The sequence below is a fragment of the Podarcis tiliguerta genome (assembly GCF_965153285.1).
Source record: "Podarcis tiliguerta genome assembly, chromosome: 10".
NCBI lineage: Eukaryota > Metazoa > Chordata > Lepidosauria > Squamata > Lacertidae > Podarcis > Podarcis tiliguerta.
The window spans coordinates 8,556,984-8,582,782 of record NC_139543.1 but is presented as its reverse complement, the minus strand read 5'-3'; the positions used below and the strand labels follow the sequence as shown (position 1 = coordinate 8,582,782).

General features: G+C 44.9%; 1 protein-coding gene across 2 annotated transcripts; it reads left to right on the top strand.

Annotated features, from left to right (window-relative positions):
* Positions 1–825: 825 nt before the first annotated feature.
* On the top strand, positions 826–25,799 carry SLC26A3 (solute carrier family 26 member 3). 2 transcript variants are annotated; one of them, XM_083399638.1, is made up of 21 exons: positions 826–954; positions 1,045–1,238; positions 3,419–3,558; positions 3,822–3,932; positions 5,767–5,930; positions 7,174–7,338; positions 8,065–8,217; positions 10,132–10,214; positions 12,163–12,310; positions 12,473–12,586; positions 12,679–12,756; positions 14,022–14,117; positions 15,550–15,656; positions 16,955–17,024; positions 17,115–17,207; positions 18,332–18,427; positions 20,437–20,670; positions 21,613–21,667; positions 22,128–22,276; positions 23,659–23,721; positions 24,352–25,799. In XM_083399638.1, the coding sequence occupies exons 2-21, from the start codon at positions 1,108–1,110 to the stop codon at positions 24,373–24,375; spliced, it is 2,274 nt and encodes a 757-aa protein (XP_083255764.1). In that variant the 5' UTR covers positions 826–954; positions 1,045–1,107; the 3' UTR covers positions 24,376–25,799. The 2 variants fall into 2 exon arrangements, with proteins under 2 accessions (XP_083255764.1, XP_083255765.1); XM_083399639.1 differs by lacking the exons at positions 826–954; positions 1,045–1,238 and adding an exon at positions 3,131–3,300.

Here is a 25,799-nt window from a genome sequence, read left to right as displayed (position 1 = left end):
CATCCACCTGGGAAGGGAGCCCATCTAGGAGAAGGAAAACATCTTAATACATCTAAATCAGTGGCATAGCGTGGGTTGTCAGCACCCGGGGCAAGGCAAGTAATTTGCGCCCCCGCTGCACTGTCCCTCCCCCAGATAGTCCCTCGCTCTCTCTCCGCACCGCTCCGCACCGCACCGCACCGCACGCCTGGCACCCCCCCTCCACAGTGGGCGGCGACCCGGCAGCTCGGATCGGATTCGCACAGCCAGCACTGCAGTGAGAGTGAGTGAGCCAGGTAGAGGCAGAGAGCTGCGAGTGCGAGCGCTCCCCCCCAGATGTTGCGCCCGGTGCGGCCGGCCCCCCCTGCACCCCCCACGCTACGCCACTGATCTAAATACATCTAAAAGCTAGAAGCAACACAAATATTTAGAATGATCACTTTAAAACAGAAGCAATTGAGAAGAACTAATAACTATTGTAAAGCCAGAGTATTAAGGACAGGCCATAATAATAAATTACTGGAACAAGTCAAAATCCCCCCCAATTATAACTAATAGGTTTCTTCCTCATGTTTGGGAATTCTCAGTTTACAGAGAATGATCCTTTTGACTGTTGCTTACTGTAAATCTCAATATGACTCCAAACTCACCCACAAACCAAGTTTCAGGTTCCAAAATTTGCTGAAGTGTAAAAACAATGAAAGCCAATAGTGTTCTCTTTTCTCATGATTATTACAGGAAACATTAAAGAAACACACACACACACACACACACACACACATATCCTGGCCATTTCAAATTCCAAACTTTTGGCTCCTTTATAAGCAGCCTGCCTCCTTTATTCTTGAGCTTTCTTTTTAGGGGCAAGGGGATGCCCCAGAGATCCACCACTTTGCAGTGTGAAGAGGAAGGAGGAAGCAGGCCATTGAGAAAAATATAACGCCTCAATACTGTTCCGTTTGATCTTCAAAGGTGGTAATGCTTAATTTAGAGTTCACTCATCTGTGGGCTTCGTAATACTAAGCTATTTTAAAAGCACACTCTGTTACCGGTATTTGTTTTCAGGGCTTCACAGGATTAACGCTAAGGAGGACTCCGAAAGCTCGTAGGGGAGTGTTTTCTGAAGGCATGGTGGAACCCGTTGGCAACCAGTATGTTGTGGCTCGGCCACTGTACTCAGACCTGGCATTTGATGAAGAGCATCAGAAAGTGCCCAGATACCATAAAAACTTTGTGGACCATCTCAGAGTATGCTTTAGGTAAGAGACGTTCTTTTGTAGACATGGATAAAAAAATAAAATGGTGCCATGGGGTAATTCTTCAGGATTTCTTGGTAAGATTTTCAGCTGGTTTCCGAAAAGATTTCCAATCATTTGTTCCCCACTGGGCCCTGCATATAGCATTCTGGCATGTTAAAGGCGAAAACAAGAAAGAACCGCCAGCTTGAAGGACTCATCTTAATTCTCTGAGTAGTTCAATGCACAAGGGTGGAGCTGTGGATTAAACCACAGAGCCTAGGACTTGCTGACCAGAAGGTCGACGGTTTGAATCCCCACGAGGGGGTGAGCTCCCGTTGCTCAGTCCCTGCTCCTGCCAACATAGCAGTTTGAAAGCACATCAAAGTGCAAGTAGATAAATAGGTACTGCTCCGGTGGGAAGGTAAACGGAGTTTCCGTGTGCTGCTCTGGTTCGCCAGAAGCGGCTTAGTCATGCTGGCCACATGACCCGGAAGCTGTACGCCGGCGCCCTCGGCCAATAAAGCGAGATGAGCGCCACAACCCCAGAGTCGGCCATGACTGGACCTAATGGTCAGGGGTCCCTTTACCTTTACCTAGTTCAATGCACATAACCAAACTGCTACTCAAATCAATCCCGTTCGCATAATGCTCTGTGACCCATCCAAACAAGGAGGCAAGACCAATCCTGAAGAGTGAGGGAGGCAATACAGTGGTACCTCTGGTTAAGAACTTAATTTGTTCTGGAGATGCATTCTTAACCTGAAACTGTTCTTAACCTGAGGTACCACTTTAGCTAATGGGGCCTCCTGCCGCCGCTGCCACTGCGCGATTTCTATTCTCATCCTGAAGCAAAGGTCTTAACCCGAGGTACTATTTCTGGGTTAGCGGAGTCTGTAACCTGAAGCCTCTGTAACCTGAAGCGTCTGTAACCCGAGGTACCACTATATAATATTATCCCTACACGTCAAGGCTGGCCCAGGATCTTTTGCCACTTGAGATGAAAGACAAGAAATTTCCACTACATTTCCTTGTTGAGAAGCTGGCTGGGCTGGCGGCTGAATCTTTGGCTGTGTACACGTTGCCAGTTACTCTGGCTGCACTGCCGGTGCATCTACACACGGTTTTGCCCAGAGCTAACCTGTAGTTTCTTAAATGCTGCTGTGCCGCTTGATGCTTTTTCTCTCAAACCAGCATCGGTCTGAAAGGAACCCTCAAGCCATATTCATTTCACAGCTAAGCAGAGGTGTGTACGTTTGATTTAGCCGTTGCCCATGGGCAGATGGCAACGCAGAAGGAGCCGTCAGAAAACCAAGATCAAAAAACCAAGATCAAGCGAGCTATTGGCCCCTTCTGCGCTATCAGAAGTTTCTGTCCTCCCTGAGCATTCCTTATCGTAAACCACTCTGGAAATATTTGAACCAGAGATCAACATAGGAGGGTTTTAAGAGATCAACAAACAAGTAGGCCCCGGACCTAATACACTCCAAATGCACTGGTATCGTGTTAAGAATGTGTTGCCGAATAATACCACAATAAAACACCAGTCTATGGGGCCATAACAATGCAATTCTAACCATAGTATGTAAGACATCCTGAGTTCAATGAGGCTTACTCCCTCCCCGGTAAGTGGGTTTGGGCTTGCAGACCCTCCAAGTGTCCCTGTTTTTCAGGGACATCCCGGATTTACAGAAGCTATCCCAGTTTCTGATTTGATCCTGAAATGTCCCACTTTTCTTTAGGACTTTTGTATTTTCATCAGAGAAATGTTTGAGGGTAGGAAGTTATGTGACCCCGGAGCCAAGGGGATAAGTAACTATACAACCTTTTGAAGACATCTGAAGGCAGCCCTGTATAGTTAATGTTTAATGTTTTATCATGTTTTTAAATATGTTGGAAGCCATCCAGAGTGGTTGGGGCAACCCAGTCAGATGGGCAGGATATAGATAATAAATGTTGTTGTTGTTGAATTAGACGTTCCTATTTTCATCAGAGAAATGATGAAGGGCATAATTTACTGTCTTCAAAACAAAGTTTGGGTATTTGCAGGTTCTTTGCTTCTGCTTAGAGTTTCCTGATGAAAAAGGTATCGTCGTCTTGGTAGCAAACATTTTTTCTGTTATATACATTCTCATCCTTTTCTTAGACCCAGCTGGGGACATCAGTGGTTTAACTTTTGCATGATTCAATCATTCTCTTTTCAGCTGCACTCCACAAAAAGCAAAGAAAGTAGCTTTTAATTTGTTTCCTGTCATCTCCTGGCTACCTGCCTACCGCTTCAAAGACTGGATTCTCAGTGACATTGTTTCGGGAATTAGCACGGGGCTCGTAGCTGTTCTACAAGGTAAATATTTTCAGTTATTTCATAAATGGCACATCGTTTATTTTCATATTAGAGGTTCCTCTATATCATTGGTTGGGAATCCATGGCTCTCCAGATGTTCAGCTCGACTACATCTCCCATCATCCCTGACCATTGACCAGGCTGGTGAGGGGTTATGGGAGTTGGAGTCCAACAGATTCTGGAAGGTAGCCAACTGCTCACCTCTCCCCTACATGCAAGCATATTCTCTAAGGTGATGCACTTTTTCTTCTTTCTAATTTTAGGTCTAGCATTTGCTTTGCTGGTAAACATTCCTCCAGGCTACGGACTCTATGCAGCGTTTTTCCCAGTGATTATATATTTTTTCTTCGGCTCTTCCAGACATATATCGGTTGGTAAGTTGAACTGCATTCCAAGGGACTTTGGCACGGTGCCACCTTCTCCAAGATTTTAATTCACCTTACCTAGACTTCTTCCAATAGAACATACTGTAGCTACGCATCACTTGTAAGAATGGCTGCTCCAGTACATTGTGTGATAAGGGAGCCAATAGTGCTACTGGCACAACACCATAAAACAAGATGCTATACCACCATGGTGATATTTTGATAGATATGTCAGCATACATGTTTAGGAGCAGGGTGATTTCAGTGGGTATCACAGAAGAAACATGGAACAGGTAAAGAATAGGACCGCAATTCAGAGTTATGTGCTGATAACATTCCATCTACTTTCATGATGGGAGATATTCCATGTCTACAAAGCATTTCCTACCACTTAAGGGGAGAGCTCCTTTTTCTCATGGAGCATGCACACCAGAAAGGCGCTCTCATGTACCTTAGATCACTCGGTCAGAGGTGATTTGACTAAAGGCCTAGTCCAGGGGTCAGCAACCCGCGGCTCCGGAGCCGCATGTGGCTCTTTTACACCTTTGCCGCGGCTCCGGGGCAGATACTAGCGAGGGGAGGAGGCTCATTGTGCGCCCCGACACTCCCCACTGTGGCGGGCACTGTACTGGCTGTGATGTCGCATGGGGGCAGTGTGTGCGTTAGTCACACACCGTCCCGACGTCACCTTCCCGCCCGCCCACCCACTACATTGTAAGGGGCATGTACGCTGGTCACTGCATTGAAAGGGGGCATGTACACTGGTCACTGTTTTGAAGGGGAGTGAAGAACACACACACACAAAAAGGTAACTTGTTAATTTAACGTTTATTTCTATGAGGAGGAGTAATTCTGAGGGGTCAAACAAAGAAATAATAAAAAAGTGACAAAAAGGTTATTTTTATAATGACGAGTTTTGCGGCTCCCAGTTTTTTCCCCCTTCAGAAACGGGTCCAAGTGGCTCTTTTTGTCTTAAAGGTTGCAGACCCCTGGCCTAGTCATACAGAGGCCTACGTAAGTCAGTCCCATTGATGTGATCTGTCCACACATCAATGGGACACACACACACACACACACACAGAGAGAGAGAGAGAGAGAGAGAGAGAGAGAGAGAGAGAGAGAGAGAGGCATTTGTTTCCAGCCACAATTAAAATGCAGTGGATTTTTATCAACAACCTTGTTATGGAATCATAGAAGTGGAGGGGGCCTCGTGAGTCGTCTAGTCCAACTTCCTGTTTAATGAAAGAAATCTTGAAGCAGAGAATCCTTTAAAATGGCTGTCCAGCCTCTGCTGAAAGACCACGGCTGGAGCAGAGCCCACCATTCCTCTAGGTCAGTGTTTCCAAAACTTGGGCCGCCACCTGTTTTTGGACTACAATCCCCATCATCCCTGACCACTGGTCCTGCTAGCTAGGGATGATGGGAGTTGTAGTCCAAAAACAGCTGGAGACCCAAGTTTGGGAACACACTGCTCTAGGTCAAGGGTGGGGAACCTTTGCCCTCCAGATGTTGCTGGACTACAACTCACATCATCTCTGACTATTGCCCACGTTGGCTGGGCTTGATGGGAGTTGGAGTCAACAGCACCTTGGTGACCCAACAGCTCCCCATCTCTGTTTGAGGTAATTGGCTTCGTTGTTGAACCATCAAGAGGTTACCCAGAAAACAAAATTCAGGATGAAGAACATAGTGTGATCTGAATGGCTGAAGAACTCCTTAACGAACGGAGGGGGATTCTAATCCTATTTACTCTGTGCTCACACACTTGTGCATGGCGCAAGTTTCTCTTATTGATAGGATCTTTTAAGCTGAAGCTTTTACAATGCAAACAATGTCCACACAGGTCCTTTTCCTGTCCTGAGCTTGATGGTAGGAGGCGCCGTTATACGAATAGTCCCAGATCCAGTGAGTAACAGCACGCTGGCAAACAGTACGTTGATGGATGAGATAAATCAGAAGAGAGTCGTGGTGGCCGCATCGGTGACTATGCTTGCGGGCATCTTTCAGGTAAGTATTTCCAAGCAATGTCTGTAACTCTTGTCTTCGTTTGTTTATCCATCCCTGATGCTCCAATCCATCAAAGCATTAGATCATGCCACAAAATCACTCCACAGTGTCCTGCGAGAAGAAAGTAAGCACACTGTTGAAAAGGGCCAGCGACACAGGTCACTCTAATGCCCAGTCAACTGAGATGCCCCCTTTGCACCTAGAATCATAGAATCATAGAATTGGAAGAGACCACAAGGGCCATCGAGTCCAACCCCCTGCCAAGCAGGAAACACAAGTCAGTTCATGGGCCGTTGTTCCAATGGATGGAAAGCCCTATATGGTTACGGACCATAATACTTTAAGGACCACCTCTTCCCATATGAACCAGCCTGAACTCTGAGGTCTTCGTCAGAAGTTCTTCTTCACATCCCTCACCCAAGGGAGGTGCGGAGGGTGACCATATGAGAAACAGGTCTTTTCAATGGTGGCCTCTCCATTTGCGGAATGATATTCCCAAGGAGACTCACCTGGCACCTTCCTTGTCAGTCTTTAGGCACCAGGCTAAAATTTTTGTTTGTTTGTTTACCTGGGTCTTTGGTTAATTAGGTTGCCTCCAAAGGTAGTGCTTACCTTTTAGTGGGCAGGGGGACAGGACTTGTTCTTACTAATATTTTACCGGGTGAGCATTTATGTCTTTTGTATTGCTTTGACACTTTTTCTGGTTTTAAGTTCCCAGCATGCAGTTGGACAACAGATCAGGGAGGGAGCATTTCAGTGGGATTGTGAAGCCACCACAGGGTGTTCTCATGGGGGTGGCAGCACCGAGCCCCACATGAGGGAGTGTGATGATGTAAGAAAATGTACATGAAGAGCACTTTTTAAAAAGCCCGGTTTATAGATACTTAGCAGTAATATCAGGAGACTAGCAAGATGGCTGTTTCTTTTCTGTTCTCTCTCCCCCCCTCCCCCCCCCCCCAGTTCTCAAGACCTTGATTAAGAGATGCTTGCAATTTGACTTGAAAAAAATCAGGTGTATATTTCATACAAATTAAAAATGAGGTTCTTAAAAATCCAAACTCACCATATATGAAACAATGAAAAAACCTTTAAAGGTGTATTGAGAAAAAAACAGGCCTTTAAAAAACATGTTTGTCGCTCCAAAAAGGAGACCACTTCAGGTAGAAATAATAAAAATCCGATAATGTTTCTTTTCGGTTCTGCTCCCATAAAAGCAGCGTTTGTTTCTTTATCTCTCTTCCAGCTGCTGTTGGGTGTGTTGAGAGTCGGCTTCATTGTTATCTATTTATCCCAATCGTTGATAAGCGGATTCACAACAGCTGCAGCCATCCATGTTGTTGTGTCCCAACTGAAATTCATCTTTCAGCTGACGGTTCCTGGATATAATATGCCTTTGGGAATTATATGGGTGAGTGTTTCTGATCCACACCCGATTCTTCCTTGGGAGCGCCACCACGTTCTCTAGCTATTGTGAGGTATTTGAGAAGTAATCACAAGAAATGCTTTTAAATACCCTGGTAACTTTTTGCAGTTAAAAAACTTGTCTCCAGCCCTTGCAAGCTCCTTTTTGCCCAGCCTGTGGGTTAAACCACAGAGCCTAGGACTTGCCGATCAGAAGGTCAGCGGTTTGAATCCCCGCGACGGGGTGAGCTCCCATTGCCCGGCCCCCGCTCCTGCAAACCTAGCAGTTCGAAAGCACATAAAAGTGCAAGTAGATAAATAGGTACCACTCCGGTAGGAAGGTAAACGGCGTTTCTGTGCGCTGCTCTGGTTCGCCAGAAGCGGCTTCGTCATGCTGGCCACATAACCCGGAAGCTGTACACCGGCTCCCTCAGCCAGTAAAGCGAGATGAGCACCGCAACCCCAAAGTCGGTCACGACTAGACCTAATGGTCAGGATCCCCAGCCCAACGTTTGCAGTATCAATTTATATATTATATACAGTTTCCTCCAAGCAGCTCAGTGCAGTATTCTTTATTCCTCCTTCCACCGCCTATAAGTGATGGACTCTGAGGCATCCAGGATCATTACTACCTTAGTAGTGCTTGAAACAAGAAATACAATTGCTAAAGTAAATTACCGTAAATTACCTTTCCTTCATCATAGTTGTTGTTGTTTTCTTGTGTGTGCAACAGACGCTGAAAGGTATATTCGAGCAGATTACCAAAACGAACATTGCAGACCTTGTCACTTCGCTGATCATATTGGTCATTGTGTTTTTCGTGAAAGAATTGAATGAACGTTACAAAACCAAGCTCCCAGCACCTATCCCCATTGAACTCATTGTGGTAACTGTTTCTCTTTCTCTGTTTTTGCTGTTTTTTAAAAGGGGGGGGGGGAGCCAAGAGTTATTTGTTTGTTTGTTTACACCAGGGGTCAGCCAACTTTTTCAGCCAGGGGCCGGTCCACTATCCCTCAGACCTTGTGAGGGGCCGGACTATATTTTTTTTCGGGGGGGGAGGAGAAACAAGAACGAATTCCTATGCTCCACAAATAACCCAGAGATGCATTTTAAATAAAAGGACACATTCTACTCATGTAAAAACACGTTGATTCCCGGACCGTCCGTGGGCCAGATTTAGAAGGCGATTGGGCTGGATCCGGCCCCTGGGCCTTAGTTTGCCTACCCATGGTTTACACGGCTGATTTTACATACTGATACAAATCATTATACTTCTGTTCAGCTCGAGGTAGATAATAATAATAATAATAATAATAATAATAATAATAATAATAATAATTTATTATTTGTACCCCGCCCATCTGGGGTGGCGCTGTGGGTAAAAGCCTCAGTGCCTAGGGCTTGCCGATCAAAAGGTTGGCGGTTCGAATCCCCGCGGCGGGGTGCACTCCCGTTGTTCGGTCCCAGCGCCTGCCAACCTAGCAGTTCGAAAGCACTCCCGGGTGCAAGTAGATAAATAGGGACCGCTTACTAGCGGGAAGGTAAACGGCGTTTCCATGTGTGGCTCTGGCTCGCCAGAGCAGCGATGTCACGCTGGCCACATGACCCGGAAGTGTCTCCGGACAGCGCTGGCCCCCGGCCTCTTGAGTGAGATGGGCGCACAACCCTAGAGTCTGTCAAGACTGGCCCATACGGGCAGGGGTACCTTTACCTTTTTACCTTTACCCCGCCCATCTGGCTGGGTTTCCCCAGCCACTCTGGGCGGCTTCCAACAAAGATGAAAAATACACTAAAATGTCACATATTAAATAATACTGTTATACAAAAAGAAGGAAAGGAAAAAAAGAGCCACCTATAATCCTCTTCGGTTGGTGTTTTCCTGGTGTATCGGGTTGTCTTTTATGAGGAAATACAGCTCATTTAAAATTGCATCACACTATAGTTAACAAGATGGGACATGGGTGGCGCTGTGGTCTAAACCACAGAGCCTAGGGCTTGCCAATTGGAAGGTCGGCAGTTCGAATCCCCGTGACAGGGTGAGCTCCCGTTGTTCGGTCCCAGCTCCTGCCCACCTAGCAGTTCAAAAACACGTCAAGTGCAAGTAGATAAATTGGTACCACTCTGGCGGGATGGTAAACAGCGTTTCCATGCACTGCTCTGGTTTCGCCAGAAGCAGCTTAGTCATGCTGGCCAGATGACCCGGAAGCTGTCTGCGGACAAACGCTGGCTCCCTCGGCCAGTAAAGCGAGATGAGCGCTGCAACCCCAGAGTCGTCTGCGACTGGACCTAACGGTCAGGGGTACCTTTACCTTTATAGTTAACAAGATAGGTTCAGCAAACTATGGGCACAGCAGAAGCCCTGCGCAAGGACTTCTGTTTGTGCAACAAAGCTTATCCCACTGTCCCCTCTAAACAACCCAAAATTGCCACAGGGGGCTTGGGATGCACAAAGCAGATGGAACGTTTGTCATGGTGCGACACTGAACCCTGTGTTACAATATTTTTGACAAGGTCACCACAAAAACGATGCCAAACTGTTATGATTGTGATGGACTACAACAAGGTGGCAGCCCCCTCCCCATTTCAATATATTTCAATATAGCCTGGGCTTGTTTTAATGAACTCTTTCTTTCTGGAGCCTCAGGCGTAATCAGCTAATATAAATGTAAGTAGCTAAGATAAATATGGCAATATGGAGGCAAGTATTATGGCCAAGGTTTAGCAAATGGAAGATATGTCCACTCGCTAGCTGAGAAACACCTTACTGAAATCTTATGCTGGCTACTTTGCTTCTTTCCAGACTGTCATTGCAACTGGGTTATCCTATGGTTTTGATTTCAAAGGGAAATTCCAGGTAGACACTGTTGGAAAGCTTGAAAAGGGGTAAGTACACCCTATTCTTGAATGGGAATGGTAGTGCCACAAATTTAAGATAAAAAGCTTTTCATTCCAAGCAAAGTTGTGGGGAACGTATTTACCACACCTTGACCCAAATATAGAAGGACGGTCAAAGGGCAGTTAAATGCTTTGTAAATGGGTCCTGAGCTATGAGCTATAAGCCATGAGTTTAATGAATAATAGAATCATAGAATCATAGAGTTGGAAGAGACCACAAGGGTCATCGAGGCCAACCCCCTGCCTAATGGGAGGTATTAATATGACCAGTCACCTTCGGAACAAAAAACTTCACCAACTCCGATGGTATTCTTCAGAAGGAGGTCTCTGGAGGCTTTCTAGTCTTGGGGTTTATTTTCGAAGAAACAGACTGAGGTTATCTGGAGGCACAACTTAAGCAGTTTAGTAGACAGCCAAAGCCTATTTGCTCCCGCACAGTGGGCTCTCCAGGGACGCGGGTGGCACTGTGGGTTAAAGCCTCAGCACCTAGGACTTGCCGATCGAAAGGTCGGCGGTTCGAATCCCCGGTGTGGGGTGCGCTCCCATTGTTCGGTCCCAGCGCTTGCCAACCTAGCAGTTTGAAAGCACCCTCGGGTGCAAGTAGATAAATAGGGACCGCTTACCAGCGGGAAGGTAAACGGCGTTTCCGTGTGCTGCGCTGGCTCACCAGATGCAGCTTGTCACGCTGGCCATGTGACCTGGAAGTGTCTGTGGACAGCGCTGGCTCCCGGCCTATAGAGTGAGATGAGCGCACAACCCTAGAGTCTGGCAAAACTGGCCCGTACGGGCAGGGGTACCTTTACCTTTACCTTTTAGTGGGCTCTCCAGTGGGTGACAGCCAGCCCCCCCCCCCAATGCATTACAGTGGTACCTTGGTTCGCAAACTTAATCCGTTCTGGAAATCCGTTCCAAAGCCAAAGCGTTCAAAAACCAAGGCGTGCTTTCCCATAGGAAGTAATGCAAAACGGATTAATCCGTTCCAGGCTTTTAAAAACAACCCCTAAAACAGCCATTTAACATGAATTTTACTATCTAACGAGACCATTGATCCATAAAACGAAAGCAATAAACAATGTACTACAGTCATACAATCAATCAATCAATCAATCAGTAGCGGAAATGAGTTCCACACAGTCACAAAAATGAAACAAAAAAACAAAAACGCAAAAGAAATAGCAAAAACAGACAGACCTCAGTGTAACACTCAAAACGGAAGCGTGGCGCTCAAATCAGAAGCCTAACACTCAAAATGGAAGTGTGGCACTCAAAACGGAGCATGTTCGGCTTCCGAAAAAAGTTTGCAAACTGGAACACTCACTTCCGGGTTTGCAGTGTTTGGGTTCCAAGTTGTTTGATTACCAAGTCATTTGAGAACCAAGGTACCACTGCATACTGTTATCTCACAGGGCCCGGTGCTCTGCTTTCCTCTTCTGTGTTGCTCCCTGGGTCCATCTTGTTTTCTGACCCAAACTACTGTTTCTATTGTTTCTTTTCGCACGGAGACTGAAGTATATCCTCCTTAGCTGGGGGTGGAAGGAAAGAGACAAAGGGAAGTGTCATTTCAGGACCTTCCAGTTATTTCTTGAAAAGGCAATAACAAAAGCCAGTCTTGGGGAGGAGGAGAGGACAGAGCCATTATTATCATAGCGTAGAACGTATCTGCTGCTGTTGTTTCCAATCCTACTGGTGCTGGTTCATGGTGGGGGTGACCGTGGAAGCTCAGGCTCATTGACCTGCATTAAGAGACAGCAAAAATGGAGTCCATTTACTCTGTCCTGTCCATATTAAAGTCAGTCACACCTGCAAACACTGTAGATTGTGCTGTGTGTGACAGACACACGCACACACACATGCAGCACACCACATCTTTCTTAACATGCTACAAAGGTTATTTATGCCCTGCTTTTTTAAAACCCCCTCTGACCTTTGCTTCCAGGTTTCAGGCTCCTTTTTCACCAGATGTAGGTATCTTTGAAAGCTGTGTGGGTGACGGTTTCGCTATTGCGATCGTTGGCTTTGCTGTGGCCTTTTCCGTGGCAAAGGTGTATTCCATAAAGCACGATTACCCCATCGATGCTAACCAGGTAAGTGATCGCTACAGATGCCAGTTCTACATTTAAAGAACCTGGGATATTGAGAGGAATGTGAATACTTTTGAAGAAAATAAATAAATTGCCAGAGAAAGAAAGCTTACGAAATGCCTTGTCTGGTCATAATATATACATAACCTTTGGGTGTTTTTGAAGGAATTAATCGCCTTTGGAATAGGCAATGTCTTTGGCGGTGCGTTCAAAGGTTTCGCTGCAAGCACTTCGCTGTCCAGGTCGGGTGTGCAGGAAAGTACGGGAGGCAAAACACAGGTAGGTATTGGATAAGACGAGATCCTGAACTAACTGAATTCAAGAAACCTGTATTCTAAGATGCAGACTGACAATGGGCTTTTCTCATACAGATTGCTGGACTCCTCTCAGCTGTCATTGTCTTGATTGTCATCTTGGCCATAGGTCATCTTTTGGAACCATTGCAGAAGGTACGGACTTTTATGTGCATAACAGCCATTCAACAAATACAATGGTGCCTCGCAAGACGAAAAGAATCCGTTCCGCGAGTCTCTTCGTCTTGCGGTTTTTTTCGTCTTGCGAAGCAAGCCCATTAGCGGATTAGCACTATTAACGCTATTAGCGGTTTAGCGGCTATTAGCGGCTATTAAAGGCTTAAGGGATTAGCGGATTAGCTGCTAAAAGGCTATTAGCGGCTTAGATCAGCTGATAAGCGGCTTAGATCAGCTGTTAAGCGGCTTAGCGATCAGCTGTTAAGCGGCTTAGCAAACAGCTGTTAAGCGGCTTAGGGGCTTGGGAAAAGGGGGGGAGGGGGAAAAACCCAGGAATCGCAAGGCATTTTCGTCTTGCGAAGCAAGCCCATAGCAAATTCGTCCTGCGAAGCACCTCCAAAACGGAAAACCCTTTCGTCTAGCGGGTTTTCCATCTTGCGAGGCATTCGTCTTGCAGGGCACCACTGTAATGCCATTCTTTCCAATGGCACGGAACAAAAACTGTTGCATCACCAGTGGAACCTAACGCCATGCTTGCTCGATATTCCCCAGATCAACATAAAGTACCGTATTTTTCGCTCTATAACACGCACCCGACCATAACACGCACGTAGTTTTTAGAGGAGGAAAATCCGTAGGCATGCCACCCGTAGGCAGTCCCTCCATAACACGCACAGACATTTTCCCTTACTTTTTAGGAGGAAAAAAGTAAGGGAAAATTCGCAAGAATCGCAAGACATTTTCGTCTTGCGAAGCAAGCCCATAGAGAAATTTGTCCTGCGAAGCACATTGAAAAACGGAAAACCCTTTCGTCTAGCGGGTTTTCCGTCTTGCGAGGCATTCGTCTTGCGGGGCACCACTGTATAAGCTAAGCAAAATCCCTTATTTTGGCTGCTGATCCCTTATTTTTAAATCTGTAAGTTGACAGCTATGTTACACACAACGAAGTTTGACATCATAGTGGTGAAAGGAAGCAAAAAGGAAACAGAGGAGAGAAGCAGCAACACCCTGGGAGTCACAGCATTTGAGTACACACAGCACTATCCCCCCCCCCCATCTGACCTTAAACATGGGTCTCAGCTATACAGCTGCAAATATAAGGTTTTAAGTGCGTTTTAAGTGCATTATACAAATGTGACACTAGGTGGCGATGGTGAGCTTATGGCAAATTCCAAATATTTTTCGTTTTTTAAAATATGTGTCTAGATTTCACCATGAAGTGTGTTTTGTTTTTTCATTGACAGTCAGTCCTCGCAGCTTTGGCTCTAGGCAATTTAAAGGGAATGCTGATGCAGTTCAAGGAGATAAAGATTTTGTGGGGCAAGGACAGATACGACTGCGTAAGTATCCGTAACAACAGAAACCTCGCTGTGAAAGACTCTTGAAATCCCTCCTTTAAAACTGATTGTGAAAGGTGGTCATTCAGAAAATGGTTGCCTTTTGAGTTTCGCCAGACAGAACAAGGAATTCTGACATGGGGGAAGGGCATGAATGTTGTGAGGATCCTATGCCCTTTTAAAATGTGGGTATTTTGGGGTGGGCGTGGGGTTATTGGGTTGTTGTTTTTATTTTGGTTATGCATTTTGTGGTTTTATCTTTTTATTTTATTCTGTGAAATGCCCTTAAGACCTCCGGGTATAGGGTGGTGTAATAATAATAATAATAATAATAATAATAATAATAATTTGCACTCATTGGCTCCCTTGTAGCGAGCTTTGTTTTAAGTTTGTTAGGAGAAATGCTTCACAAATCCATAGCCACCCACTTAATGCAACTGCACGTATTCAATAGAATTGGAATGCATTCATGATATGTACCGTATTTTTCGCTCCATAAGACGCACCTGACCATAAGACGCACCTAGTTTTTAGAGGAGGGAAGGGGGAAAGCCCCCCCCCCTTTTTTTAGGATCAGCTCACAGTTGTGGCAGCTTCTTTTGCAAAGGGGAAAAGCCCCTTTTTTTGAGGATCAGCTCAAAGTTGTTGAGCTTACTTTGCAAAGGGGAAAAATCCTGTTTTTACGTGGTTCAACTCACAGTTCTGCAGCTTCATTAGGAAAGGAAAGGGAGCCGTTTCTACAGTTACCAGACAGATAATCTAATCAGCTGGGAAAACAAACAACCTCCATCGGCAGATCATTCAAAAATGGAGGCCTGGGCAGGGGGACGGGGCCAGAAAGGGAGCCAGCGATCGACCACACATTCGCCCCATAAGACACACAGACATTTCCCCTTACTTTTTAGGAGGAGAAAATTGTGTCTTATAGAGCGAAAAATATGGCATTCCACGGTCAGAGCAATAGTTTTCAAAAGGCGTATCTATAAGAAGGCCAAGCTCAGCATGCATACAAAACCTGCACGATCACAGAGGCAGCTCAACAATCCATACACGCCGAAACCCAAGAGAAGCATTTCGGTCGCATCAACACCATACATTGGAAGTGTATTTAATGCAGATCTAAAGCACAAAGAATCATGGGAGCTGCTGTTTCTTTAGGATGCTGTCATGCGGCGAGGGGTAAACAACAGTTCCCAGAATGCCTTTGGGGGAAACCATGTGTTTTAAGGTGGTGCGGGTGGCGCTGTGGTTTTAACCACTGTGCCGCTTGGATTTGCCAATCGGAAGGTTGGCGGTTCGAATCCCCGCAACGGAGTGAGCTCCCGTTGCTCGGTCCCAGCTCCTGCCAACCTAGCAGTTCAAAAGCACGTCAAAGTGCAAGTAGATCAATGTGTCCATGATACCTGACTGTTCAATATCTATCTATGTTTCTCAGCTTATCTGGATTGTGACCTTCCTTGCTGGCATCTTACTGGGTCTGGATCTTGGGTTGGCAGCTGGAGTGGGATTCGAACTCCTCACTGTTATATTCCGTGCACAATTGTGAGTCCATCTTCCCAACTTGTCAGATTCATGTAATAATTATTAATTTAAAAATAATAATTAAAAATGCAATCGACACAGTTAAATTGTTTTTTAAAAAAAGATTAATGGCCAGAAGACAGAGGCATGGCGTGGGGGGTGCCATGGCCCCAGGCGCAATTTTGAGAGGGGGCACCAATGTGCGCCCCCACAGCAGGCTCCTTAATCGGAGCCTGGCTCCATGGCAGAAGGAACTGTGCCTTAGCTGCGGAGCTTGTGCCTGACACAGCTGCCCCCACCTCAAAATTTTTATACAAGTTGGCACCCTTGCGTCACAGCAGACATTTTCATAGAGTAAAATGCTTCAGGATGTATTGAGTTTCTACAAAACTCCCATAATGCTGAAATCCTATGCACATTAACTTGAGACTATAAGTCCCATTGGACTTTCTGAGTGTTAGGATTGGTCAAACATAAACACGTATTAGTTTTATACCAGTATATCCTAGCTGCTCCCCACCCCAGAAAAAATCCAGAAATTTATAATTTGATGAGGCTATGGAGAACTTACTGCTAGAAAGAGAACGACGTGCCCTTACAGAATTGCAGCTATCAGGGCTTCGTAGGGCAAGCAAATTACTTTGCTAAAGTCTCTCCTCCTCCCAGAAGGGAGGGGTTGTAATCTGGAGCCGTTCCCACGCTTCGCAGGGGGCGTTCCGGCCCCTGCTTACCGTCATTGCTGCTGCGCCACGGTCAGTCTTCCAATCGGAGGGAAGCTCGGGGGCGGGGTTTAGCCGCTCAAATGCAGCCGCAGCAGCTCTTTCCCCTCATTGCGCTGCCAGGTTTCAATGGGTCACCAACCCACCCTTCCCTTTAGTTCATCGCTTCATGCTTGACCTTGTTATGGACCTCTGGTTGGTCGCCTTGGTTGCCCAAGGGGCCTGGTAGGAGTTTTTACCCAATTGGCAAATTGGCACTGGCCACTTGGTTTCTCGCCTACCTCGTAGCAAATCGTCACAACTTTCTGGTATTGGCGGTTAGGCATTGGAATATGTTGTTGGTGTATGGAAGGGCAGAGTGTGGCCATCGCCTACCCCTTCCTTATGAGTATTCTGTTAAAGGAATCCGGCAGTCGTGGATCCTGTCCTCGAATCACAAGTTGGTTTAAACTTAACAATACCATTCTATACATGGGGAACCAATGGCCCTACAGACTACAAGTCCCATCAAAGGTGTTAATCTTTATTGAAATGGAAGTCTGATGAATACCCCTTACAGTGTGTTAGTCAACTCATTTGATTTTTTTATTTGTTTTTCAGTCAAAAATGCACAGTTTTGGCTAATGTTGGAAGAAGCGACATCTACAGAAACAGGAAGGATTATAGAGATGTAAGAACATGATTCTTGGCTGCAGTAGTTGGTGTCTGCCTATTGATTGCGAAACGATGTGCTAAACTAATATGCATATTTTTGACCTAGATATATGAGCCAGAGGGAGTGAAAATTTTCAGATGCCCATCCCCAATCTTCTTTGCTAATATCGAATTCTTCAAGGACAAATTGATTGCAGCGGTAAGCATATTGTTATAGATTTGGGGAGGAGACCCCCTGAAACTCTATAAATTAATAAATGGTAGGATTTTGATTACGGTGGTACCTTGGTTCTTGAACGGCTTGGCTTCCAAACACCACAAACCTGGAAATAAGTGTTCTGGTTTGCGAACATTTTTTGGAAGTCGAACGTCTGACGCGACTTCTGCTTGAGTGCAGAAACTCCTGCAGCCAATCGGAAGTCACGCCTTGGTTTTTTTAAAAAAATATTTTTTATTAAGTTTTCCATTTTAACAATGCAATCAGATCACATTAAATATTCCAAATTATACAAATACATATCATAAAGTCCAAATATATTGCCAAATTATAAATTTTTGTTGGGGCTTCCCATGCTTCAAATTCAGTGGGGTCCAATCATCTTATGTTTCTACTGCCTTGAGCTTCGTAACGCCTTGGTTTTTGAATGGTTTGAGGAGTTGAACGGATTCCCGGAACAGATTAATTTTAAGAACCAAGGTACCACTGTATTTGGGATGTGAAGGGAGAAATACAAGCTGCAGAGGAATTCCTGGAATTGCCTACACAAGATGACCTGGCCATGCCAGGGCCATTAAGAAACAAAACAGGGCCATTGAGGACCATTGGCAATGCAAGAGAACTCCTTCCCCCTTGGTCTGAGGTGTGAACAGAGACTGGGAATTTGGAAGGTTGCCAGAGTAACTGGGTGAATAAGTCATATTTCTTAAATCTACAATAGTCTCCGCTGTGTTTCAATTCTCCAAAAGAACACAGACCCTGGGTGAGTGCCTAGAACCCCTAGGAATCTTGGAGAGAGTGGGTGGTAATTCCTTAACAGAAATTATTTTTCATGTAATATTGGATATTGGACAGTGAACCAAGGGCTAGATCTACGCAGCTATTTAAAAAACGTTCTGAAAACACTATGCAAAAAACGGTTGGAAAGCTCACAACTGAAAATAGCATTGAGTTGCGATTTCAGCTGTACGGTGCCGTCTGGTGTCACAGTGTTATAACGCATTTATAACGCTGCATTTTGACTAATGTAGCTGAGTGCAAAGGTTCATGTAACACTCAGAGCGGTGAATTTAACAAGCTAAACCGAATCAAATCAAATATTTCAGGTTGGGTTCAAGCCACTGAGGGTGCTACGCAAGCGCAACAAAGCCCTGAGGAAAATCAGAAGGATGCTGAAGAAAGGAGAGCTTCAAGTCACACCTGTAAGTATCCTGCATTCATTCAATGGTGCAGATCTCTCACTGAATTTACAAGTGTCTCATCCCAGTCAACAAACCTTGCAGGAGTCTGAAGATCATTTTTTTGAAAGTCACTGGGGCTAGTGGGGGCTCACAAATATTGTTGTTGTTGTTGTTTAGTCGTTTAGTCGTTTCCGACTCTTCGTGACCCCATGGACCAGAGCATGCCAGGCACTCCTGTCTTCCACTGCCTCCCACAGTTTGGTCAGACTCATGTTTGTAGCTTCGAGAACACTGTCCAACCATCTTGTCCTCTGTTGTCCCCTTCTTCTTGTGCCCTCAATCTTTCCCAACATCAGGGTCTTTTCCAGGGAGTCTTCTCTTCTCATGAGGTGGCCAAAGTATTGGAGCCTCAGCTTCAGGATCTGTCCTTCCAGTGAGCACTCAGGGCTGAGTTCCTTCAGAATGGATAGGTTTGATCTTCTTGCAGTCCATGGGACTCTCAAGAGTCTCCTCCAGCACCATAATTCAAAAGCATCAATTCTTCGGCGATCAGCCTTCTTTATGGTCCAGCTCTCACTTCCATACATCACTACTGGGAAAATAAATATTACATATACTCCCAATATTACATATACTCAAAACAAGTAGGCATTAGCAGTACACTTAGGTGTAAGGCACATGCCAGGCTGCCATCAAGTGATACAATGTTCAGCAATGCCATTTTACCATAAGAGACGGCAAGCGGCAGTTTTTAGAGCATTCCTGAGATCATAAAAAGCTGGCATTTGAAGAAAGTGCCTGTATAAACCTGTACAAACTGACATATTTTTGAATTAAAACTCAGATTTCTTTTAAAAAACAAACAAACCCCAAGATCTCTTGGATTGGGGTGTGGAACATTTTTTTCTGTCCAGGATCACGTTCCTTCATGAATAATCTATTTGGGGTTGCTCTAGGTCATGGCTAGGCAAACTAAGGTCCGGGGGCCGGATCTGGCCCAATCGCCTTCTAAATCTGGCCCGCGGATGGTCCGGGAACCAGCGTGTTTTTACATGAGTAGAATGTGTCCTTTTATTTAAAATGCATCTCTGGGTTATTTGTGGGGCACAGAAATTCGTTCACTATTATTTCCCCCCCAAAATATAGTCTGGCCCCCCACAAGGTCTGAAAGACAGTGGACTGGCCCCCTACTGAAAAGGTTTGCTGGCCCCTGCTCTAGGTTAACTAATCTGGAACGTAGACCAATTGTCTACTACTCTGAAAAAGTATGCCAGTTTGTTCTCAGCTGGTGGGAAAATGCACTTTTACTAAGTCGTATGACCAGGAAAAAATGTTTACACACACACACACACACACACACAGATATATACACACACACACACATATATATATATATACACACACAAGTAGATAAATAGGTACCGCTTTATAGCAGGAAGGTAAACGGCGTTTCCGTGTGCTGCTCTGGTGCTGGTTCGCCAGAGCAGCTTCGTCACGCTGGCCACGTGACCCGGAAGTGTCTGCAGACAGCTCTGGCTCCCGGCCTCTAGAATGAGATGAGCGCACAACCCTAGAGTCTGTCAAGACTGGGACCTTTACCTATATATATACACACACACTCAAATAAAATACTGCCAGCTGTTCTGAAACTATGTAGGAAGTTGGTGGAGGGACATTTAAAAAAACCAGGGAATCAAGGAGGAAATGAAGGAACAGGAAGGAAGGAACTCTTAAGTGACTGAAGAATAGACCAGCTTTAGGAGGCATTGGGAGCGGCATAAAATGAAGTTTGGGACTTAGAGCCTAGGAATCACAAAAAAATAGTGCCTATGCTTTCTCTTTCTCACTTATGTTCTTCTAAGATTTACAAACCATTACTATCTTAAAGAATTTCTCTCTCATTCCTGTTTCCCCCTGCCCAGCAACTTATAGGTAAACAGGTTACCTTTAACAGTAGAACCGGCAGTACTAAGTTATCTTTTCATTAATACAGTAATTGGAATTCTGATCATTTTCTTCCTTTGATACAGAAAGGCTTGATTTGCACTGTTAGTGGCATAAGCGACTCTGACGAAGAGCTGGACAACAACAGAATTGAAGAACTGGACCAGCCCACATATACCAAAGACTTGCCAATTCAGATAGACTGGAACTCAGACCTTCCTCCCAACATCACAGTTCCAAAAATCGACACACACAGCGTCATCCTTGATTTCTCGGCAGTGTCGTTTCTTGACGTTTCTGCTTTGAGAGTCCTTGGACAGGTAATGCTCCTCCGTACATCTTCCAGCCAACAAGTGTAAAGCTAATTATTCATTCGTTTTATTACATTTGTGTCTCACACCTATTCTAAGAACCCCAAAGCGCAGTGTACATTGCTTTTTTCTGTACCCCTTTTTGTAATGCGCACTACAAACCAGTGAGATAAATTAGACTGATAAATGGTGAACAACTGAATTTAGTCCAAGTAACAATTTCAACCTGAGCTTCCCAAGTCCTAGTCTGACATAATACCACGCTGGAACAAAATACATGTTTATTCTGCATAGCTCATTCAATCGACAAAAACCTGTAACCCTAAAGAGCCACAGAACAGGCATGTTTTAGAAATCCATCAATTGCTTGCATTCTTCAGGACATGTCAGATCTCACCATGCGACAAGACAGGGTGAGAAACCAGGCATATGAAAGTGAGTGGCAAAAGCTGACTTTACTGTGTCAAACACAAATGTGAAAATCCATTTGACTTCCAAAATGTTCGAAAACCAAAACACAGCTTCTTATTGGCTGCAGGAGCTACCTGCAGCCAATCGGAAGCCATGGAAGCCCCATCAGACGTTGGGCTTCCGAAAGAACATTAAGAAATCGGAACACTCACTTCTGGGTTTCGATAGTTCTGGAGCCAATTTGTTCGGGAGCCAAGGCGTTTGAGATCCAAGGTACGACTGTATACTGTAGCAATAAGACACAGCATGGATATAGTACTTTGGTGTGTTCAAACCACATTGGGCATGTTATTTCATTAATCCTGTATGGAAAGCCAGAATTACCATCCAAATATTGCAGACAGGAATAGGAGAGTGGGGAGAAACTCTGAAGTTTGGAAGTGGTGACTTGCTTACGGTCACCTAGTAAGCTTGTGACAGAAGCAAGCTTTTAACAGTTCATCCTGCCATCAACCTATCTGTAAATTTCTCATTTAACAGACTTTGAAAGAATTTGTCCGGATTGATGTGGATGTATATATTGTGGGAGCACACGGTAAGTTGAACCCATTCTATTTTTTATTATTTAAAGAACAGCAGTGACATGTTCAAAGTTTGTGTCTTAAGTCTGCCCCTAAAATGCTAAAAGTACTTACTTACGCATGATTCCCAGATATTTCAGTGGCACTTTTTCTTCAGTTGTACGAGTGATGAACACAGTGTAGCCTGGCACCCCATCTTAAATATAGTTACCAGATGTCAAAGAGAAAAATAACTACCAAACTTTTAGAAGACATCTAAAGGCAGCCCTGTTTAGGGAAGCTTTTAATGTTTAATAGGTTATTGTATTTTAGTGTTTTGTTGGAAGCCGCCCAGAGTAGCTAGAGAGACCCAGCCAGATGGGTATAAATAATAATGTATTATTATTATTATTAAAATAAATTTGAATGTTGTGCTTGAGATTTTTTACTAACCTTTTTTCCTGGCTTGGAAACCTGTTTTCTTTCCCCCTCCAGACGGCGTTCTGGATAAACTGGAAAGATGTGGATTTTTTGATGACGAAATTAAGCCGTCCATGTTTTTCCTCACCATCCATGATGCAGTTTTATACATATTGCTAAAAAAGGACCTTGTGCTCAGCGCACCAAAGTACAAACCCAATATGGTAAGAAAAAGGCTGCAGTAACTGATTTTCACTTGGGCAAACGTCTTAGCTTTTGTTCATATTAGAAACCACAGCTGTACATTTGCATATAGGTAGGTTTCTAAGACTACCCCTCCATCCATAGTAACTTGGCCTGGAGACAGATTTGGTTGAAATAAAAGTAATTCCTGTTGTGAGCAGAATCTCAAACTGAATTACAGTACTGAGGTCAGTTTGGCAAAACTACGAACAAACTGATACTTTAAATGCTGTGTTGGCTAGGGCTGGTAGGGTGAAAAGCAGGGAGTCCAACAGTAGGTGGCGCTGTAGGCAGAGCCAATTCATTCTACGTTTTGCCCCCATGTTCCTCCCTGCCGAGTTTTACAAGGGACAGCACAGAGACGGACAAGTTTGAACCTGTGCCATCTCCTGGATATAAAGAAGGCAGGAAGGGACTGCCTGAGTGCAGACTTAAGGTGGTGGGCAGTGGCCGACTTGGGGTTTAAAATTTCAGTGATACCCTGTGCCACACCAAAACTTAGTGCCCCCTCCACCTCCCACCTTCCACTGTTTACCATTGTTGAGGTGCCCTCTGTGGCACCCTCTTGGCTTGGCAGGTAAACCGGTTGCGCTCCCTTAAATCCGCCTCTGTGGTGTAGCAGCACCCCACTTGCCCTAATGGACCAGCACCCACTACTAAGGCTGGGTGATATCTGGTTTTCAACATCGCGATATATATCACCACATAAACATTGCGATATGCTGATATATCGCAATGTCTGAAATAAGGATGGAGCTACGTAGAGCAAGATGGCTTCCTGGTTTCCCCGCATTGTGATTTTTGCATAGCACACAATTGTCATAATTCGCGATATACAGTGGCACCCCGCAAGATGAATGCCTCGCAAGACGGAAAACCCGCTAGACGAAAGGGTTTTCCGTTTTCAGAGGTGCTTCGCAGGACGAATTTCTCTATGGGCTTGCTTCGCAAGACGAAAATGTCTTGCGAGTCTTGAGATTTTTTTTCGCTCCCCACCCCCTTTTTCTAAGCCGCTAAACCGCTAATAGCCTTTTAGCAGCTAACCCGCTAATCCCTTAAGCCTTTAATAGCCTTTAATAGCCGCTAATAGCCGCTAAACCGCTAATAGCGCTAATCCGCTAATAGGGTTGCTTCGCAAGACGAAAAAACCGCTAGACGAAGAGACTTGCGGAACGAATTAATTTCGTCTTGCGAGGCACCACTGTATTGCCAGGTCAAAAGTCAAGAAACTGATATCACAATATGGACTTCAAACCGATTTTAGATGATGTATTGATATATCACTCAACCCTACCAGCTACTTAAAGGAAAGAAGAGAAACCCATATCTCTCACTAACTCTTAACACGTCTATTCCGTCACAGGAAAAAGAAGACAAGGATCATTATGTAATCAACACAAATGGACTACGCAGTCGGGAGCTCATGGTAAGGGACACTTCAGTAAAGATAGAAGCATGGGGGGGGGCTATTGCCCTGAAACAGATCTACTAAAAGAAAGAAGTGCAGTCCCTTTTACAGGAAGGTAGAACTGAGGCCCCAATAGGCATGGTCAGTTTAAGTATGCAATGCAAGTAGATAAATAGGTACCACTCCAGTGGGAAGGTAAACGGCGTTTCTGTGCACTGCTCTGGTTCGCCAGAAGCGGCTTAGTCATGCTGGCCACATGACCCGGAAGCTGTACGCCGGCTCCCTCAGCCAGTAAAGCGAGATGAGCGCCGCAACCCCAGAGTCGGCCACGACTGGACCTAATGGTCAGGGGTCCCTTTACCTTTACCTTATGCCTTCCATTTGACTGGCTTCATCAATATTGCTATACCTTACGGCAGCGACAAATTAAGCAGTGGCTGCGTATCTAGTCAACAGAAGACACAACTGCATAGTGACGGTCAACTCCTAACATACCGTAACTTGAAATTTTGGGAGAGTGCTGGGGGAAGGCGTTTTTTACTTTATTTTTGATATTAATATTTATTCGTCTTTTTCTCCCAAAAGGCGAACTCAAAAGCAACTTGCAAAAGCTGAGCCATTTTTAATTTGCTTCTTTCCACCCCACAGGCACCATCAGAAACAAAATTCTAATTGTCATACCCACTGATGAGCAGGAAACCAATTGTTGGGAGTATAAAACCGCTGGGAAAACATCTAGGCATTGTCACTGTTGGGGGAACCAGTTCAATCTTGGAGGAAACCGCTTTATACTATGGGTGTGTATCTATATGCCGATATTAATTCTGATTTGACTCTTCCCACCCTTGTGCTAATGTAACCAGAACTGTACCACTGAGACACAAGAGAGAAGTACTGGCTGACAAAGGACGCACAGGTACAAAAAGTCTGAAGATTAAAAAAACCCAGCTCCTTGATGGCTAAGGGGCACAGAAAGTTGAAAGGGGGGAATTGACAACTTAGTCAGTCAGGTGGCTGGAACAGGAAGACAGAAAAATGTGGAGTAGAAAGAATCACCTCATTGTCTGCAAGTGCTATTTTTCTAGAAAAATGAGGTGCCGGAAATCACCATGAACACCTCCCTTGTTCTCTTATACAGTGGGTGCTCAGGTTGTGAACGTGATCCATGAGGGAAGCACGTTCGTAACCTGCAGCAGCGTGTCTTTGCATGTGCGGGTCGCGCTTCTGCGCATGCGCCGAAACCCGGAGGTAACCTGTTCTGGTACTTCCGGGTTCGGAGCAGTGTGCAACCCGAAATCACACAACCTGAAGCTTCTGTAAGCCGAGGTATGACTGTAATGGCAATGGCACCCATCTGAGAGATGCTGGAACTGAGTTCGAGAGACTTCCTGCTGAAAAACTAGGTGACTTCCTAGTTAACACTAGAAATATATTTTTCAGTGTCCCAGTGGACAGAAGAGAAAATTACGCATATAAATCAATGGAGAAACATTTAAAAATCAACGTAGCTAGGATTGAGCAGTGGTACGTTCACTCAACCCACCCCACAACAAAACCCCACCCCATGCAGGGGAAAGGGGGGGGGATACTTGAAACAGGGGAACTAAGCATACCCATAGCTGTCAACTTTTCCCTTGTCTTGCGAGGAATCCTATTCGGAATAAGGGAATTTCGCTTTAAAAAAAGGGAAACGTTGACAGCTATGAGCATACCCTGTGGGCATGAATGGAGGAGGGGGGTTGCAATAACCAAGGGTGTGTGTTTGTGTGAATGAAGTCATGTAGCTGGAACCCTGAACAGAAGCACTCCTCACGGCAACATTTTGTATATGTATACTATAAAAAAATGCCGCACTTGTAAATGTATAAAATGAAAAAGTGGAAGTTTGATATTATAAAATACTGAATTGTCAATCGGCCATCTCAAAAGTTCAGTGTAAATTCAGCACCAGCCCACAGAACATGTATATTTGTAAATAATTCAAAAATAAATTGTACAGTCACGAGTGTAAAATTGTTTATATGACAGTTCCATTTTATACTGTCCTATGTTTTATCTTGTATATATGACCTGCATAAAGGTTTTTTTTAAAAGGC

What these genes read in the sequence shown, in the direction of transcription:
- SLC26A3 (XM_083399638.1), top strand. Translation starts at nt 1,108, where the DNA reads ATGGTGGAACCCGTTGGCAACCAGTATGTTGTGGCTCGGCCACTGTAC. An exon ending in TGCCTTTGGGAATTATATGG is followed by an intron (nt 7,339 to 8,064) that starts GTGAGTGTTTCT and finishes TGTGTGCAACAG; the next exon opens with ACGCTGAAAGGTATATTCGA. An exon ending in TACGCAGTCGGGAGCTCATG is followed by an intron (nt 23,722 to 24,351) that starts GTAAGGGACACT and finishes TCCACCCCACAG; the next exon opens with GCACCATCAGAAACAAAATT.